The 18,070-nt window shown below is 45.0% G+C and overlaps 1 protein-coding gene and 1 non-coding gene across 7 annotated transcripts in view; both read left to right on the top strand.

Annotated features, from left to right (window-relative positions):
• The first annotated feature begins 362 nt into the window (after positions 1 to 362).
• The window catches only part of MTHFD1L (methylenetetrahydrofolate dehydrogenase (NADP+ dependent) 1 like), a 242,306-nt gene continuing 224,598 nt past the window's right edge, over positions 363 to 18,070 (top strand). For all 6 annotated transcript variants that reach the window (XR_011074944.1, XR_011074945.1, XM_068551140.1 and 3 more), the window contains exons 1-7: positions 363 to 805; positions 5,814 to 5,898; positions 7,066 to 7,116; positions 7,222 to 7,275; positions 11,475 to 11,599; positions 13,633 to 13,733; positions 15,154 to 15,290. Coding sequence is in view for 4 of the 6 variants with exons in the window: in XM_068551140.1 (XP_068407241.1) it covers positions 585 to 805; positions 5,814 to 5,898; positions 7,066 to 7,116; positions 7,222 to 7,275; positions 11,475 to 11,599; positions 13,633 to 13,733; positions 15,154 to 15,290 (774 nt within the window). In the remaining 2 variants the exon portion in view is untranslated. The remainder of the gene's footprint in view (positions 806 to 5,813; positions 5,899 to 7,065; positions 7,117 to 7,221; positions 7,276 to 11,474; positions 11,600 to 13,632; positions 13,734 to 15,153; positions 15,291 to 18,070) is intronic.
• On the top strand, positions 14,493 to 14,626 carry LOC137769765 (small nucleolar RNA SNORA70). The gene has a single exon (XR_011075077.1). It is a non-coding gene; the product is annotated as a small nucleolar RNA SNORA70 (small nucleolar RNA).

Here is an 18,070-nt window from a genome sequence, read left to right as displayed (position 1 = left end):
CAAAGTCAGCTTTTGAACTCCAAGGCCCACACGGTGTTCACTGTTCGGCCGCCTCCAGCCTGATAAATCCAATCCCTGGTAGCTAAACCAATTGCCCTTCCAGGAAGCAAACTGCCACCCGAGGGCAGGATGTTATTGGCAGCCTAGGCGGAGGAAGAAGGTACTGTCTCGGGACAGGGCGGGAGCCCCATCCTCACGCCCCACCCTCCTCTGATATTTACCCCTAGCCAAATTTCGAGTCTGTGTTTGGACGTGCCAGAAAGTGCCCGTCCCTGACGTCCAGGCAACTCGAACAGCAGCCCCGCGCCCCACAGGCCCCCGCCTTCCCAACGTCACGGCCACTGAGCGCAGTGCCCCCTAGGGGCTCCTCTCCGCTGAGGAAGAATAGCCAGGACCTTCCTGCCACTGGCCCGTTACCGGCCGGGTCCGGTTCTCCCGCCTGGCGCCCGCCCCGCCACCCCCAGGAGGGACGTGAGCCGCTGCGTCTCTGAGCTCAGCCGCCGCATCTCCGCGTCGCGGGAAAACCCGCGGCCTCCCGCTTCCGCCGCCTCGCCGCGTTCCAGCTGCATCGCCCGCGCCTCGCCATGAGCGCGCGCCTGCCGCTCGTCCTGCGCCGGCTCGGCCGCCTGCAGCCCCCCGGCCCGCCGCGCCGCCTCCGAGAGCTTTGTCGCGCCAGCAGCGGCGGGGGCGGCGGATGTGGCGGCGGGGAGGGCCTGCTCGGGCAGCGGCGGCTGCGGGACACCCAGGCCGGGAGCAGCCGGGGCCCGGGCAGCCGGGCGCCCCCAGCGCGGGACTCCATCGTCCGGTGAGTGTACGGCGCTAGCCGCCGCCCAGGTCCCCGGCGGCCGGGGGAGACCCAGGAGGTGGGGCGGCCGGAGCTCTCGAGTCTCGGCCAGGCCCCGGGGGCCTCCGTGGGGGCTTCGCTGAGCACGGGGTCGCGAGTGTTTGGTGCCAACTTTTAGGGGTGACGGCAGCTGGTGGGGGGCAGCGCGGGCACCGGGAGGGCGGGCTGGGCGCGCCGGAGGACGGAGACGCTCGGGGCCGGCCCAGGTCGGAGGGGCGGGGGGTCGGGAGGGCGTGGGCATCCGCGGCGGGTGCTGAGCAGCTCAGACCGCGCGCCTCGCTCCACGTGCACCTCCCGCCGCCTGCTCTGATGCAGCCGCGCCGGGCGCGGCCTGGGCAGGAAAGGGGCGGTGCGGCGAGGGCTGGAGCCCCGAGGGGGAGGGGCGCCCGCTCCCGCCCGCCTGCTGGTCGGATCCGGGGTGGGGGCCAGGGCGCTGCGGGCTTGCGGGGCTGCGGCGGGTGCACCCCGAGCCCAGCGATCGGCGCCTGTCTGCGCAGGGGCTCCGCCTCCGGGAGGCTGGCTGCGGGCGGCGTACAGTGACTGCGGTGAGGTCTGCGCTCCCAAAACGCCGCAGCCTTCTGCGCGTGGGAGGGCTGCGGCCCGGCCCACCCAGTGACGCGCGGAGGGCGGCCGGAGAAGTCGGGGCCGTCTCGTTCCCAGCGTCGCTGCACCGTGGGCACGGAATGCCCAGCGCAGCCTTATTTCCAAAGTTCTCTCCCGAGCCAGAGGCGAACTCTGCCTGGGAGCCCCGGGCCGGCCTTCCGCTGTCCCCCACCGGAGACGTTCGCGGGTCCCCCTCCACCCCCGTACCCACCCGCCTTGATCCTCACACACACCCTAGCCGCTTCCCCTAGCCCTTCGGTGGGAGCGAGGGGAAGTAGAGCCTTGTCTGCCCCTTCCTGGAGAAGTGTGTTAGCTGGGGACCCAGAGGGTGTAGAGTGAAGCGCTCAGGACATGCCTGGGGGTCGCGGGAAAGCCCTTTCTTCCCTTCCCTAACTAGAATTCCTAGTTCCAGGATGCCATGTGACGGAGCGAGCTCTTCACGTCCATCCACTGGCATCATCCTCTTATGTTTTCCCTCTAGCCTTCATTCTGAAATCAATTTACCTTTTTACTCCCTCTGTTTCCAAGGCGCTTCATGATGTGGCCCATGACTCCAAGGACTCTTTAGTTTACCTTGTCTTCTCTCCGGACGTCGCGGTTAGGTCTCTTCCGGTCATTAGTTGTTTTTTTTTTTTTTTTAATTTATTTATTTTTGGCTGTGTTGGGTCTTCGTTTCTGTGTGAGGGCTTTCTCTAGTTGCGGCAAGCGGGGGCCACTCTTCATCGCGGTGCGTGGGCCTCTCACTATCGTGGCCTCTCTTGTTGCGGAGCACAGGCTCCAGACGCGCAGGCTCAGTAGTTGTGGCTCACGGGCCTAGTTGCTCCGCGCCATGTGGGATCTTCCCAGACCAGGGCTCGACACCGCGTCCCCTGCATTAGCAGGCAGATTCTCAACCACTGCGCCACCAGGGAACCCCCCGGTCATTAGATTTTAAGCAGTGTACAGCTGAGCTCATCTTAAGGAGTTACCAAACCGAACTGGGGTACCCTCGCCAGATGTGCAGCAAACCCAGTCTACTGACACCGGGTTGTGACGTAGGCAAGTACAGTGTTTGTTGCAGCATACCAAGCAGGGGAGTAGGGGACAAGCCTCAGATCCACTCCACTCCAACTTGGTCTTTGAGATAGAGGTTTTGGGGTTTTTTTGTTTGTTTGTTTGCCGAGCCACGGGGCATGTGGGATCTTCCCCGACCAGGGATCGAACCAGTGCCCTCTGTGTTGGGAGCGGGGAGTCAACCGCTGGACCACCAGGGAAGTCCGACATTTCTTTCGGCAGTCGGGATGTCTCTGGTTTATGCTTCTCTAGCCGGGTGGTCTTTGGCCAGAGGTCTGTTAGCTCATCTTGCCCCGGAGAAACAGCTTGAGTTTGTAGTTAATGAAGATATCTATGATAGCATTTTAGTATATTAACGATGTTACCAACAACAGCAATTTTAGTCATCTGACTCTGGTTGATTATTGCTCATTTAGCACAGGATTAAGGGGACAAGAAAAGGAATAAAGTTTTGGATAGAGAGATCAATCATAAACTGGATAAGAGGTTTTAGGGGGATTTGGTTTCAGGGTAAGGGTCCAAAGACAGTATAGGATGCAGAAATCACCTTCCAACTAGAAGTTGAGGAGGCAACTTTTCTCACCCAGGGCAGAAAAATCTCTGATGAGAAACACCTGTGCTACCTTTTAGACTTCTTGAGCCTGGTAACTCCTTGCTTGCTTTGCTTGGCACTGTAAGAATAATGGAAGAATAAGGAGTAACCCCAAAGAATGAAATGTTACACATGTAACAAGTTGTGGGGGAATTAGCCAACTTTATGAGCTGAGTTGGTGACAGGTGTCAGCTTCTACAGTCGTGTGCCCTTCATTTTATTGAGGGGTAGGTGCTACAAGTGTTTCTGGGAAAATTGCTTTTGGAAGGAGTGTTTTTAGTGTTCAAGTGTAGCTTTGAGGCCCAGAAGAACGCTGTACAATTATAAGAACAAAGGTAGAGCCCTTGTAGTACACCTGCTCTGCAGATGAGGAAACGGGTTCCTTAGTGGCTCAATGAATTGCCCGCGCTAGTCAGCCAGAGGCCTGAGCACTGGTCCTCGGCTGTTTCCACTGAGTGCTTCGGGGCCACCTAGATTCCTTGTTGAAAACACACATTCCCAGGCCCCATGCAGACTTAGGGAGTCCGACTTTCCGGGCTGAGTCACAAAACCTTTCTCTTTACCAAGCTTTCCAGGTGACCCTTATACACATTGCCAAGAACCACGTGGGACCCGCACTCCAGTGCCTTCCCACACTAGCCAGAAATGAGGACCCAGTATGGCCCAAATTCGCAGCCAAGAAAGGCAGAGAATCTGCATACAGCATGCGGTCCTCAGCCGCATGTTGTTGGACAGAAGATTCTTGCTCAGTTATAAGGTGATTTGTGAACTTTCACATGTAGTCTGGTTTATCAACACAACAATACAGTTGTTTCACTGGGAATCAAGTTGCTTTATCCCAAGTGTTTAAAAACAAACCAAAACCTTCCTGGGTTGTACACAGCTGCATGCCCATTTACTCTCTCTTCTAGCCCAGCTGACTGTGGGAAGGCTCCTCCTGGTTGAGTTTTGAAGCCTTTAAACGTTTTCTGAGCACCCTTCTCTCCTCATCCACCTACAAGAGCAGTGCCTGCCAGCTACATTCGTCAAATTCTTCTCTAAAACTGGGAGGAGTTTTGCCCCTGGCCATTTTGCCTTGTCCCTTTGCTCATGGCCATTTATTGCTGATGGGATCTGGCTGGAAGTTCCCCTTGCATTTTTTGAAACCTGTTGTGCATGCAAGACCCTGATGGAGACAAGAGATGATACTTAAAGGTGGTCTTAAGCACTGAAGCATGGGTACTGCCTTGGCTAAGCCTTTTGTCTCTTATCATGAGAGGAAAAAGAGCCAACTTTCTTTTTTTAATTTTTTATTTAATATTTTTTAATTAAAAATTTATATTGAAATATAGTTGATTTACAGTGCTGTGTTCCAGGTATATAGCAAAGTGATTCAGTTATACATAAATTTCTATATGTATATAGATATATGTATAGATATATCTTTTTCAGGTTCTTTTCCATTATAGGCTGTTACAGGATACTGAATATAGTTCCCTGTGCTATATAGTAGGTCCTTGTTGTTTGTCTATTTTATATACAGTAATGTGTATCTGTTAATCCCACACTCCTATTTTATCCGTCCCCCCCCTTCCCCTTTGGTAACCATAAGATTGTTTTCTATGTCTGTGGGTCTGTTTCTGTTTTGTAAATAAGTTCATTTGTAAGAGCCAACTTTTTTTTTTTTTCCCTAATACATTTATTTATTTATTTATTTATGGCTGTGTTGGGTCTTCGTTGCTGCGTGTGGGCTTTCTCTAGTTGCAGCGAGCAGGGGCTACTCTTTGTTGTGGTGCACGGGCTTCTCATTGCGGTGGCTTCTCTTGTTGCAGAGCACGGGCTCTAGGCACACGGGCTCAGTAGTTGTGGCACATGGGCTCAGAAGCTGTGGCTTGCGGGCTCTAGAGAGCAGGCTCAGTAGTTGTGGCACACGGGCTTAGTTGCTCTGCGGCATGTGGGATCTTCCCGGGCCAGGGCTCGAACCTGTGTTTCCTGCGTTGGCAGGTGGATTCTCAACCACTGCGCCACCAGTGAAGTCCATTGTCTCTCTTTTAGAGAAAATACATTTATATGGCACATTTCACCTAATGAGCCGTATTAAGGAGAAAAAAATTAAAAAAAGAAAATTACTGTTAACATCTAGTTTGTTTACCTCTGCTTATTTTGAAAATTAGAGATTGTCACATTCTATGCCAGATTTTTTTTTTAAATAAATTTATTTTATTTATTTATTTTTGGCTGCATTGGGTCTTCGTTGCTGCACACGGGCTTTCTCTAGTTGCAGCGAGCGGTGTCTACTCTTCGTTGCGGTACGCGGGCTTCCCATTGCAGTGTCTTCTCGTTGTGAAGCACAGGCTCTAGGCATGTGGGCTTCAGTAGTTGTGGCGCACGGCCTCAGTAGTTGTGGCTCGCAGGCTCTAGAGTGCAGGCTCAGTAGTTGTGGCTCACGGGCTTAGTTGCTCCGCGGCATGTGGGATCTTCCCGGACCAGGGCTTGAACCCGTGTCCCCTGCAGCGGCAGGCGGATTCTTAACCACTGCGCCAATAGGGAAGCCCTACGCCAGGTATTTCATGATTGTTCTCCTCCCCCTCCCTCCACCTTTTCCACACTTGGAGGAGCCCGTCCTTGTGCTGTCTAATTAGTTTCATTTAGAGTAGCAGACCTTCTAAGAACATGTGTTGTATCCATCCTTTCTAGTCATTAACCTAGACCTGACTATGTTGTTTTTCTTTCTCAATGCAGAGAAGTCATTCAGAATTCGAAAGAAGTTCTGAGTTTACTGCAAGGAAAAAACCCTGCCTTTAAGCCGGTTCTTGCTATTATTCAGGTAAGCTGAGAATGTGGTTCTGTCCTGCTATTTTAGGATGTCTTTTAATTTAGAAGACAATTGTACACAGGTCACCAGCTGCACTTCTTGTCACAGAAGTCCCACTCGGGCTTAGGGGAGGGAGGAGAAAGCTCAGGTGGAAATGTTGTCGTTTCCCCCTTTATCTGGTCATTTTGCTGCTTCAGGGTTACAGGTTAGGTACCACTCTGTTTGAGTCTGTCTCCTTTTGGTGCGGATAGCTTTCAGAGGTCAGGAGGTAGGTGCTCACGTAAGTTGCATTACACAGGATATATTGTGGTCCATTATAAATGCTGATCAGATGTGATTTGAGTGGGATGGGAAAAAACATTCCCCTTTGTTTCTGTGGAAGGCAGATGCTTGCCAAGACATGGTATTTGGTGATCTTACTACTCAGTCTTTTAAAGCCTGCCATGAGTCTGAGGGGCCAAAAGCCATGGCACGGCAGAAGGACTTGGAGTTCGATGTCTGTGTTCTGGCCACGGCCCCTTCACTGCCAGCTGCAGTTGGCACTGTTTGCCACCCTTATTGGCACACCCAGATGATGCAGGTGCAGGGAAGTGGTGCGCTGAGCCAAGCCTGTAAGGTCACACAGCCCAGCAGTTGAACTGCCTCTGTTGTTTTTGGTGCATGCTTAATGTATCAGAATAGCAGCCTCTAGTTTCATCAATGCTGTAATTTCAAGACTGGAGAGCTATGCTCAAGTCACTTTGGGGTCTGCATTCTTTGGGGTCTGTTTCCGCACCCCCTACAAAGATAAGCAAGTAAGAAGAGTGGAAAGAAAAGCGAAACAAGAGCTTGGCCTCCTGGAATTCTGCTCATTGGTAGCTTTTCACCCAAGGGCAAGTCCTAAACACCTGTCTTAGGCGTCCTCACTTAGAAAGGAATGCTGCCTATGTGACTGTATATGCCCTGTGAGGAGTATTATTTTCAAAAGTGATATATCTTCAAGCCTGAGAAACTGACATGTTAATAAATACCAGCCCTTAGTCCCCTTTTATGAGCAATAAGATTCTTTTTCTGCATTTCCCTTGTCATCTTTGTAGTCAGGTAATGTATAATCACAAAATTAGTCTTTGTATTTTGTTTTGTACCTTTTTAAGATATTTTTATGTTGTTACATTCTCCTTCTTGCTCTCCTTCCCCAAGGCAGGTGATGATAACTTGATGCAGGAAATAAACCAGAACTTGGCTGAGGAGGTAAGGATTGTTGGTTTTTTGAATGATTTTAAAAATTCATTTTAATTTTAGGATGATAGATTCATTTTCTCTCAGTGACAAAATCGCCCTATGTTCTCTTTGCAGGCTGGTCTGAACATCACTCACATCTGCCTTCCTGCAGATAGCGGTGAAGATGAGGTAATACGGCAGCACACTTAACCCTTATTTTGTGTTCCTCTTCAGTCCTAATAGACCTCTTAACGTCTCTTAGTTGTGGTCGGAACTGAGCCAGCCTTTTCTTAGGGCTGAACTTTTAGAGGGAAGAGTTCACTTTTTCCACTAGTGTAGATGCTGCTTGATCTATCTGCCCCTTACCATGTTTCTTTTTTTTTTAATTGAAGTATAGTTGATTTATAACGTTGTATTAGTTTCTGGTGTATAGCAATGTGACTCAGTTATACATATATATTTATATATTCTTTTCCATTATGGTTTATTACCATATTGAATATAGTTCCCTGTGCTATACAGGATGACCTCGTTGTTTATCTCCTTACCATGTGTTTCTGTTGACAATGTGACCTATGATGTGGGGACTTCGGTTGTGTTTCTTCAGCTGTAGCAACAGCGTCGTCTAGTGGAAATTATCAGTGTCTGGAGGACTAGTTCTGGTTTGCAGTGTCCTGACAGGTTGTTTGACCTTGCTTGGACCATTCTTTGGTTTCTCTGGGTCTCAGTTGCCCTGTCGATAAAATAAAGGAGAAGATCTTTTTCAGGCTAACCTTGTGTGAATCCCTCAGTGGTTTTGGGGCAGCTGATGAAAAACCACCATAGGGTTCTTTCGCTGCTATTGTATGTGCTTTAGTTGTTTCCACCAGCAGGGAAGACCAGTCCTCCTAAGTGTCATCTCAAGCCTGGGAGAAGCAGTCACCCCTCTAAGTAGGGCCTAGGAAACTGGACCATGGGCCATCCTGGTGTCTGCTCCTTCTGTGGCTAGGTTTTCTTCAGACTGGCTATGGCAGTGATGAAAACCTTAAGTAATCTGGAATAACACAGAAGTTTTTTGTATGTGAATAAAGTTTAGAAGTAGGCAGTCCCTGGCTGGTGTGGTGGCATCACTGAGTCGTTAGGAACTCAGGCTCCTTGGATCTTGCTGCGCTGTGGTCTTTGTTGTGCTGCCTCATCCAGGATGGCAGATTCAGCACTACAGATCACATCCACATTCCAGCCAGTGTCAAAGAGAAAATAAATCCAGACTCAGTGAAGAGAGACATAATCTGAAAGGATTATTGCAAGGTGGGGAAAGGGACTGCCCACTCTGCCGGTAATCGACACACCTTTGAGAGGTAAGCAAAAGACTTCTCTTCTATAGGGAGGAAAGAACCCAGTGTGAGAAAAGTGGGATGAAAGGGTGGCTTGATGGGATAGCAGATTAGAGAATGTTTTACCCTGAGGCCAGCCTATTCTCCCCGGGAGGTGGGGTGGTGGTAGAGCTGTTGGCCAATCAGACCGAGGGTAGGTCAAAGTTTAAGAACCTGGGGGGAAGGAAAGAAGCTTACCCGAAGTTTGATTAACAGGCATTTTGTGCTGATGGATCAGTGGAGACAAGCAGTTCAAGTAAATCATTTATGAACAAAGAGTAGAACTTTGTGGGGTCTGTAGACTAGGGAGCATTGGATGGTCTTGTCAGAATCATATGGGGAAGGTGGTTCTTTGCAGTACACGAAGGATGGGGGCATTTTTTAACCATCCCTGTTTTCCAGGATCACAGGGCTTAGTTCAGCAAGTTCTTATCACCAGCAAGAAAAAGGAAGGACAAAGACCAAAGTCAGGGTCCCAGTCTTTCTCCTGAGAGTCACAAGTCTGCTTCCATTCCACTGGCCTGAGCCTAATTGCTTGGCCTTTTTGCAAGGGAGGCGAGAAATGTGGTCTTTATACCAAGTGGCCCTAGATCATTTCTTAGCACAGCTAAAAATTAAGAGTTCATTACTAAGAAAGAACAGAAATCGGATATTGGGCAAACAGTTTCTACCACACTTACCACTGTAAGATATTACAAATATTGACACGTGTCCTACCAGTACTAACAAAGTGCAGAGAAATTTGTTTTCCCTTTGCAGAAGGACACTCATTTTCTGCAGTAGAATTTGCATGTTCGTAGACTGTTTTGTCACTGGTATTGCTAGCCCTTGACTTTTTTTTCCCCCTTGGCTTATTTAACTTTTTTCATTCAAAATTTTTTTTTTCAGTTTGTCACAGTATTTCTTTTTTAATTCTTATTGGAGTATAGTTGCTTTACAATACCGTGTTAGTTTATACTGTACAGCAAAGTGAATCAGCTATATGTATACATATATCCCCTCTTTTTTGGATTTCCTTCGCCTTTAGGTTCCCCTTGGCTTATTTTTTTGACAAGGAGTCACTTATTCGCTCTTTTTCTTTGAAATTCTGATAAATGGGAATTTATATGATGGTGTTATTATGTTGGAAAAGAGTAAGGATCTTAATTTATTAAGATTTTGTTGTCGTTGTTACCTCTAACTACCAAATTCTAGTTAGAGGTAACAATAGTACCCTCACTTCGTTCTGGCTGGGCTCTATGTATAGATGCCACCCCCTCTGACCACCCCCTACCCGCCATCACTCCATATCAATTTCAGAGATTATACTATTATTGTTGTTATTTTTTTTGTAATTTTATTTTATTTATTTATTTATTTTGGGGGCTGCATTGGGTCTTTGTTGCTGTGCACGGGCTTTCTCTCTAGTTGCAGCAAGCGGGGGCTATGCTTTGTTGCGGTGCACGGGCTTCTCATTGCTATGGCTTCTCTTGTTGTGGAGCACGGGCCCTAGGCAAGTGGGCTTCAGTAGTTGCAGCACGCGGGCTCAGTAGTTGTGTCTCACAGGCTCTAGAGCGCGGGCTCAGTAGTTGTGGCGCACAGGCTTAGTTGCTCCGAGGCATGTGGGATCTTCCCGGACCAGGGATTGAACCCGTGTCCCCTGCATTGGCAGGTGGATTCTTAACCACTGTGCACCAGGGAAGTCCCTGTTGTTGTTGTTATTGGTCTTGTCTTCTCTACTAGAATATAAGCTCCATAAGGGCAGATATTTTTTTACAACTGTATTTCCTTTACTCAGAACTGGTACAAGGTAGATATTCAGAACATTCAACACTTGTTGAATGAATGACAGAATGATGAATATTAAATGAAACAGAATTTTCTTTCTGAGTTTTCTGAATATATCAAATAGCTTTTTCTTCTCTTACTGGGTAGAAATACCATCATGATTTTTGCTAGATAGTAAAACAGAAATGGTAAACCAACACTTCTCATAGTGAGATCCACATCTACGAGCTAGAATCTCTCTTAATTATGAACAAGTAACATTGCTCAGTGAAATCCTGGCATAAAATAAAGGTAAACAGAGAGGCCAGAGCATTGCTTATTTAAAGACATACCTGGCCATTCAATAACGGTTATATTAGCTTCCCAAACTGCTTTGGTCTTTTTCATAAATAGCAAATTATTTTAGTGTTTCCTGTAAAATGGAGCTATCTGTGCTTAGAGGTTTTCTGTCATAAGCCTTTGGAAATGCTTTCTACATGCCATTCTGGTCCAGAGAACAGGAGGGCCTGAGTGTCATGATTAGTAAGCTTTGGTTAAGCACAGTGTGCTTGAAACACAGGCTTCTCTGGGCCAGGTTGGAATGCTCGAGGTTCCTGAGTCCTGGCCTCCCTGAAAGTTGGCATTACATTGGGCTCAAATCTGATTGTGGACAGGGAATTGTCTTTTGCTGATCTCAACTTTATTCACTGTTGAGCTTTGGTTTTGTTTTGTTCTGTTCTGGCACAGAATAGAGCGGTAAGAAAGACTTGAAGTCACTAAAAAATTCAGCCAAGCTTTTTTTTTTTTTTTTTAATTAATTAATTAATTAGTTTATTTATTTATTTATGGCTGTGTTGGGTCTTTGTTTCTGTGCGAGGGCTTTCTCTAGTTGCGGCGAGCGGGGGCCAGTCTTCATCGCGGTGCGCGGGCCTCTCACCATCGCGGCCTCTCTTGTTGCGGAGCACAGGCTCCAGACGCGCAGGCTCAGCAATTGTGGCTCATGGGCCCAGCCGCTCTGCGGCATGTGGGATCTTCCCAGACCAGGGCTCGAACCCGTGTCCCCTGCATTGGCAGGCAGACTCTCAACCACTGCGCCACCAGGGAAGCCCCAGCCAAGCTTTTATAAACGTGGTTAGAAGGAACATAGACTTCTTCATTCCGCTTTACACCAGGTCTTCAACAAGGAGAAAAAAGAAACTAAAACAGATGCATTTTTATGAATCTATTTTTACATAAAGCATCTTTTCTTGGGTCTTATTTTTGCAAAACTGACTTTAGTTTTCACTTCAGATTATAGATGAGATCCTGAAGATTAATGAAGACACCAGAGTACATGGCCTTGCCCTTCAGATCTCCGAGACCTCATTTAGCGACAAAATCCTCAATGCCTTGAAACCAGAAAAAGATGTGGATGGGTGAGAACATATAAAAGAAAACAATCGACTCATTGCTAAACTAGTTTTTCTACTGTGAATTTTTTAAAATTCTGCTCTTTCAACTATGTCAGTAATTGAGCCATGAATGAAATCATTTTAAATATTTCAGGAGTTGGAGGGCTTATAAAATTATGCTTAAGAAAGTACGTATTTGAGAAAATACACTTGCCCTTTTGTAGTGCTTGGGTGCCATTTTGGCCAAGTCATACTCATTTGAGAAGTTCCTGTCTGACCTACAGAGTCCTTAGCCAGCTCTCCTCTTCTGATAGCTTTTCCTTTTCCTTGATAAACCAGAGAAAAAACCCAGGGACCTGCTTCACCACAGTAGCACATTCTGCCTTAGTCCCAGGCCAGCAGAGAAAAACAAAGCAAGCACTTACATTCATAACGTGAGGTTTTATTTGAAAGTTGAGGGAAAAACTATGACTATCAGGTGCTCTGATATTGGTCTTGACTCATGTCATGACGTAAGCTTCATGGGACAAGGAACACTGACCATCCCTATGGGAGTTCATGATGTTTCCTGGAAGTTAAAAGCCTCATCTTCCTACATGGAAATGAGAAATTTTTGTATCGTGACCAAAAAGAACATGATATATTTAGCATTCCAGGGTCGTAAGCAAATTTATAACGTTAGTCTTGTAGGGACTGGATTGAGTGACCACCACCTCACTGACATTCCCAGGTTCCCCCATTATCCTAGCCTCCTGTTGTGACTTAGGGCAGACTCAAATGTGGGTAGAAAATTGTCATGAAAATCTCCGATCCTATAGCAGACAAACCATAAAGGGGGAAGAGGCTCTAGTCAATTAGAAAACATCCAGAATCCCCGGGTATCAGGGTGTAGTTTCCAGTCTTTCATAAAAAGAGAGAATTATGAAAACTTTTCCAAGTATCTCCATTTTGTTACTAACCTGTATTGAGACCATCAATTTAAGCTAACTAGTTAGGGACTATTTTGTCCTGGGTTTGACCGAGGAAGAACACAGAAGGCATTGAAAGGATATGGTCCCTCATTTTTTTCCTTGATTTCCTTAAGGAGATAAGTACCGATGTCAAGTGGGGATCAGTCTTGCTAGGTCACCCCTGATTTCTAGGATTGGTTCTGGACTTTGATGTTGATGGAGATGTAGATTTCCTCAGGATAAAGTGACTGCAGGACCTTGGCATTGCGCACGTCCAGGGCCACCATTCCATGTAGTCCATTGAACGGAGCTCCGTAGCGCTGTGCAGTGAAGCCCCACGTGGCCTCCAGCTGCGGTCCTGCTGTCCAGGCAGAACCAGAACGCCCAATGTCGTCCTGACTCATAGGGACCACATTGGAGTTGCCTGAGGGGCTGCTCTAGAAGCTAATGACCTCTATTCCTGCCCACTCTTTCATTTCTATTTAATAATTTAATATATCCTACCTATCTGTCGATGAAAATTCAATTAACTATCAAGTTAAGAAGGAAAAAAGGGAACTTAATTCAAGCCAAACCGAGGATTATAACCCAGGAAACAGATTCTCAGGAAGCTCTGAGAACTGTTCCACCTGTTAGAAGTCGAAGGCACAGTCATATACATTTTTGAGAGAAAGGATTGCACATCAAAATGACGTACTGATGTTTTACATAAAGTTCATCAAGGATATATAGTCCAGGTAAGCATGTACAAAGTGAGCAGCAAGTCACCATGACCCCCTACAGAGCTGGGAAAGAACACTGTTCTTTTAAGAAGTTACATCGCTAGTGTCAGAAGAAAAAAATAAGCAGGCATTCTCATCTTTGAGGAGCTCTGGTTAATGTTTAACCCAGATACACACTGCACATGAGGGAGGGAAGAGGCCCAAACAAACGTTTACACAGAGAGAATTTTATATGTAATTTTTTCTTGTCCTGCCTTAAAAGATAAATTTTATTTCATCATATCAAATATTGACTTGGATGTTATTTGGGATTAATACATGTGAATTACAGATGAGTGAGTTTTGGCCAAGCTTGACTTACTTGTTCTCTTATTTTTGGATTCAGAGTAACGGATGTAAACCTGGGGAAGTTGGTACGTGGGGATGCCCATGAGTGTTTTGTTTCACCTGTGGCCAGAGCTGTAATTGAACTTCTTGAAAAGTCAGGTATGATGCTCCTTCAGAAATGTTGCTATTTTCTATTTTTTGTTATTTATGTGAGTTTTTAGTAAGGATTTGTTTCTGGAATATACTTATTGAAACACAGAAGCGGTATTCAGTGTCAGCTTTATTTTTCTCATCTTTTAGGAGATATGAATGACTGGCAAATTTTTCTAATAAGATTAACTGTATTATAATTTTAAAGAGAAATTGGTAAAGATGAATGATTAACCTGTGTTTTCTCGGTTTCTCTTATGAAACCCTCAAAATAACCACAATGAAAAATGTTTCAAGTTTCAACTTCTCAAATCTGTCAATATGTAAACCTAGATAAGTTTTATATTTAAAACTTAAATGAAGAAGCTGTCAGATATAGTTTAGGGTATAGAAACCTAGATTAGGGTCTATCAGTGAGCAGTATCTCTTTCAATAATCAGTATTTAATTTTTTCTGTACACCAGCTTGCGTGAAAAGGAGAGAATGCCCCTCCCCTACACCCAAACATGAAATGATTGAACAAAAATTCCAAAATATATACCAAAGTTCTATTAGAAGATTAACTTTCAAGATATACCTTTAGGACATTAGCCATTAAGCTCAAATCTCTGAGATAATCCATATAGACAGTGTTTTTCCATCATATGGATAATTAGGATGATGATTCTAGGTCACTCTACCATAAAGTTTGCAAAGAAGGGATAAGTTATGGCTTATAGTCATTGTAGGTTTGGGGCTCAGAGGGCCAAGTTTTAAAAGGCTATTTTTTTGCAGCCAATTAAGCCAACCCTGCTCTTTCCCCCGTGGGAGCCCCGTGTGCAATGGCTGCAAACAGCAGCCTCCTTGGTAGTGCACGCAGCCTCTTGCCTGTATGGGTTGCCCTAAGGGACTTCGAGACAGCCCTTTCCAGTGGACATTCATGTCTGCCATGCTGTCCCCAGTCTGGGCTCCAGACAGGTATGTGCGGTGCCCTTGGAAAGCCCCAGGGCACAGTGGCCTGGGTCCACGTTGGCCAAATCGTAATGTCCATCCGCACCAAGCTGCAGAACAAGGAGCATGTGATGGAGGCCCTGCACAGGCCGAGTTCAAGTTCCCTGGCCGCCAGAAGATTCACATCTCCAAGAAGTGGGGATATACTAAGTTTAATGCAGATGAATATGAAAACATGGTGGTAGAAAAGTGGCTCATCCCAGATAGCTGTGGGATCAAATACATCCCTAATCGTGGCCCCCTGGACAAATGGGGGGCCCTACACTCATGAGAACATTGGCGCTGTCCCCTCCTTACTCAGGCCCACCAGTAAATACTGCTTTCCTGTCCAAAAATCAAATTAAATTAAAATAAAAGCTATTTTTCCTTACATTAAAGCTGTATGGGAGGAAGACTTTGAAGTTTTGATTATAATACTGAATTTCCATTTGGTGGGTAGGTGTCAACTTAGATGGAAAGAAGATCTTGGTAATAGGAGCCCATGGGTCTTTGGAAGCCACCCTGCAATGCCTGTTCCAGAGAAAAGGGTCCATGACAATGAGCTCCCAGTGGAAAACACCTCAGCTTCAAAGCAAGGTAAGCATCTTCCATGTTGGAAACATATCCTTCAATGCCTATATTAGAAAAGGAGGACTGAAATGCATAGGCTGATCGTTTAACATAAAAAGTTAGAGAAAAAAACAGCAGAAAATCTCAAAGGATGAAAACAAAAGAGCAGAGATTACTGAAATAGAAAACAAATATGTAATATGAGAGATTATTAGCAAAGCCAAAAGGTGGTTCTTGGAAAAGTCTAGTAAAATAGACACACCACTAGCCAAAATAATTAAGACAAAAAGAGAGAACACCAGCAATGTTAGGAACGAACAAGGGGACATAACCACAGAAGCAAAAATTATTTTTTAAGAAGGAGAATATGAACAACTTTATGCTGATAAATTTGAAAAAGTGTATGGAATGAAAACTTTCCTAGAAACTGTAACTTACAAAATGGATTCAAGTAAAATTGAGTAGTCTTATATACATTGAAGACATTGAATCAGTCTACCCTGCAAACAAGCAAACAAAAAAGGGGCACTAGGTCATTTTATAAATGAGTTACCACAGTAAAGAACATTTTCTCTGGAGAATAGAAAAAGAACATTTCCTAACTCATTGTATGAGTGCCCAGTGCAGAAAATGACAAGATGCTAAAGGATAATTACAGGCCAATTTCATCTATGAACATAGATGAAATAATCGTTAGCAAAATAGAAAACCAAATCCAGTATCCCGTTGGGACTATCATAGGATTGCAGGGGGTCTAACATTAAAATCTGTTAAAAGTATTAATGTAATTCACCACATTATCAGATTAAAAGCTATACTGTCACCACAGTAGATGCAGAAAAATCACTAGATAAAATCAAATGTTCATTATGATTTTTTCCTGAAAAAAAATTAGACTAGGAATTTAAGGAAATTCCTTAACAAGATAAAACATCTATAAAAACTTAGAGTGAAAAATCTCATTTAACAGTGTAATATTAGAAACATTTTCTTAAATTAGCAAAGACAAGGGTGCCTGTTATTAGTACTCCTAACCAGCATTGTGTGGGAATTCCTAAACAATGCAGTAATATGAAGAAAGAAAGGAAGAAAACTCATAGTGATCGGAAAGGAAGACACCAAACTGTCATCAATCCTGGGTAATATGATTACATAAAAAGTCCAAAAGAACCTATTAAAATATCAGAATTAGTAAGAGTTCATCTGGGTTCTTGGATATAAGATCAACATGCAAAAGTCAATTGCATTTCTAAACACTACTCCCCACAGTTAGAAAATTAAATTTTAAAGAAATACAATTTATGATAACAATGAGAATATAAGGTATCTAGGAATATATTTAACAAAAGTTATTTCTGACCTTTAGAAAGAAATTATATAATTTTGATGAATGTCATTAAGAAGACCCAGTTAAAAGCAGAGATACCATATTCACGGATAAGAAGACTCATCTTTTTTTTTTTTAAATTTTTTTATTATTTATTTATTTATTTATGGCTGTGTTGGGTCTTCGTTTCTGTGTGAGGGCTTTCTCTATTGCGGCAAGTGGGGGCCACTCTTCATCGCGGTGCGCGGGCCTCTCACTATCGCGGCCTCTCTTGTTGCGGAGCACAGGCTCCAGACGCGCAGGCTCAGTAGTTGTGGCTCACGGGCCTAGTTGCTCCGCGGCATGTGGGATCTTCCCAGACCAGGGCTTGAACCCGTGTCCCCTGCATTGGCAGGCAGATTCTCAACCACTGCGCCACCAGGGAAGCCCCAAGAAGACTCATCTTAAAGATACTAATTCTCCCAAAATCTATCTATAAATTTGAATCAGAATCCTGACATAATATTATTGTGTAGACGTTGACAAGCTGATTCCATTTACATGGAAGCACAGGGACAAAAACAAGACAATTTTGAAGAAAACTAGAGCTGTAAATATCAACAAGAAGAATTTTTAAAAACAGCATTCATTGGAAAAAAGCAAGTTGCAGAAGGCTGTATTTCATCTAACACCATTTATATAGGGTTTTTTGTTTGTTTTTGTTTTTTTTTAAAAGCAGATTCCCAGTTACCCTCTTTTTTTAAAATTTATTTTATTTTTGGCTGTGTTGGGTCTTTGTTGCTGTGCGTGGGCTTTTTTTTTTTTATGTGCACTTTATTATTATTATTTTTTTTTAACATCTTTATTGGAGTATAATTGCTTTACAATGGTGTGTTAGTTTCTGCTTTATAACAAAGTGAATCAGTTATACATATACATATGTTCCCATATCTCTTCCCTCTTGCGTCTCCCTCCCTCCTACCCTCCCTATCCCACCCCTCTAGGTGGTCACAAAGCAGCGAGCTGATCTCCCTGTGCTATGCGGCTGCTTCCCACTGGTTATCTATTTTACATTTGGTAGTGTATATATGTCCATGACACTCTCTTACCCTGTCACATCTCACCCCACCCCCTCCCCATATCCTCAAGTCCATTCTCTAGTAGGTCTGTGTCTTTATTCCCGTCTTATCCCTAGGTTCTTCATGACCTTTTTTTTTTTTTTTTCTTAGATTCCATATATATGTGTTAGCATACGGTATTTGTTTTTCTCTTTCTGACTTACTTCACTCTGTATGACAGACTCTAGGTCCATCCACCTCACTACAGATAACTCAGTTTCGTTTCTTTTTATGGCTGAGTAATATTCCATTGCATATGTGTGCCACATCTTCTTTATCCATTCATCTGTTGATGGACACTTAGGTTGCTTCCATGTCCTGGCTATTGTAAATAGAGCTGCAATGAATATTTTGGTACATGACTGTTTTTGAATTATGGTTTT

The sequence above is a fragment of the Eschrichtius robustus genome, chromosome 9, assembly GCF_028021215.1.
Source record: "Eschrichtius robustus isolate mEscRob2 chromosome 9, mEscRob2.pri, whole genome shotgun sequence".
NCBI classification, from domain to species: Eukaryota; Metazoa; Chordata; class Mammalia; order Artiodactyla; family Eschrichtiidae; genus Eschrichtius; species Eschrichtius robustus.
This window is presented reverse-complemented; position numbering and strand designations above follow the sequence as displayed.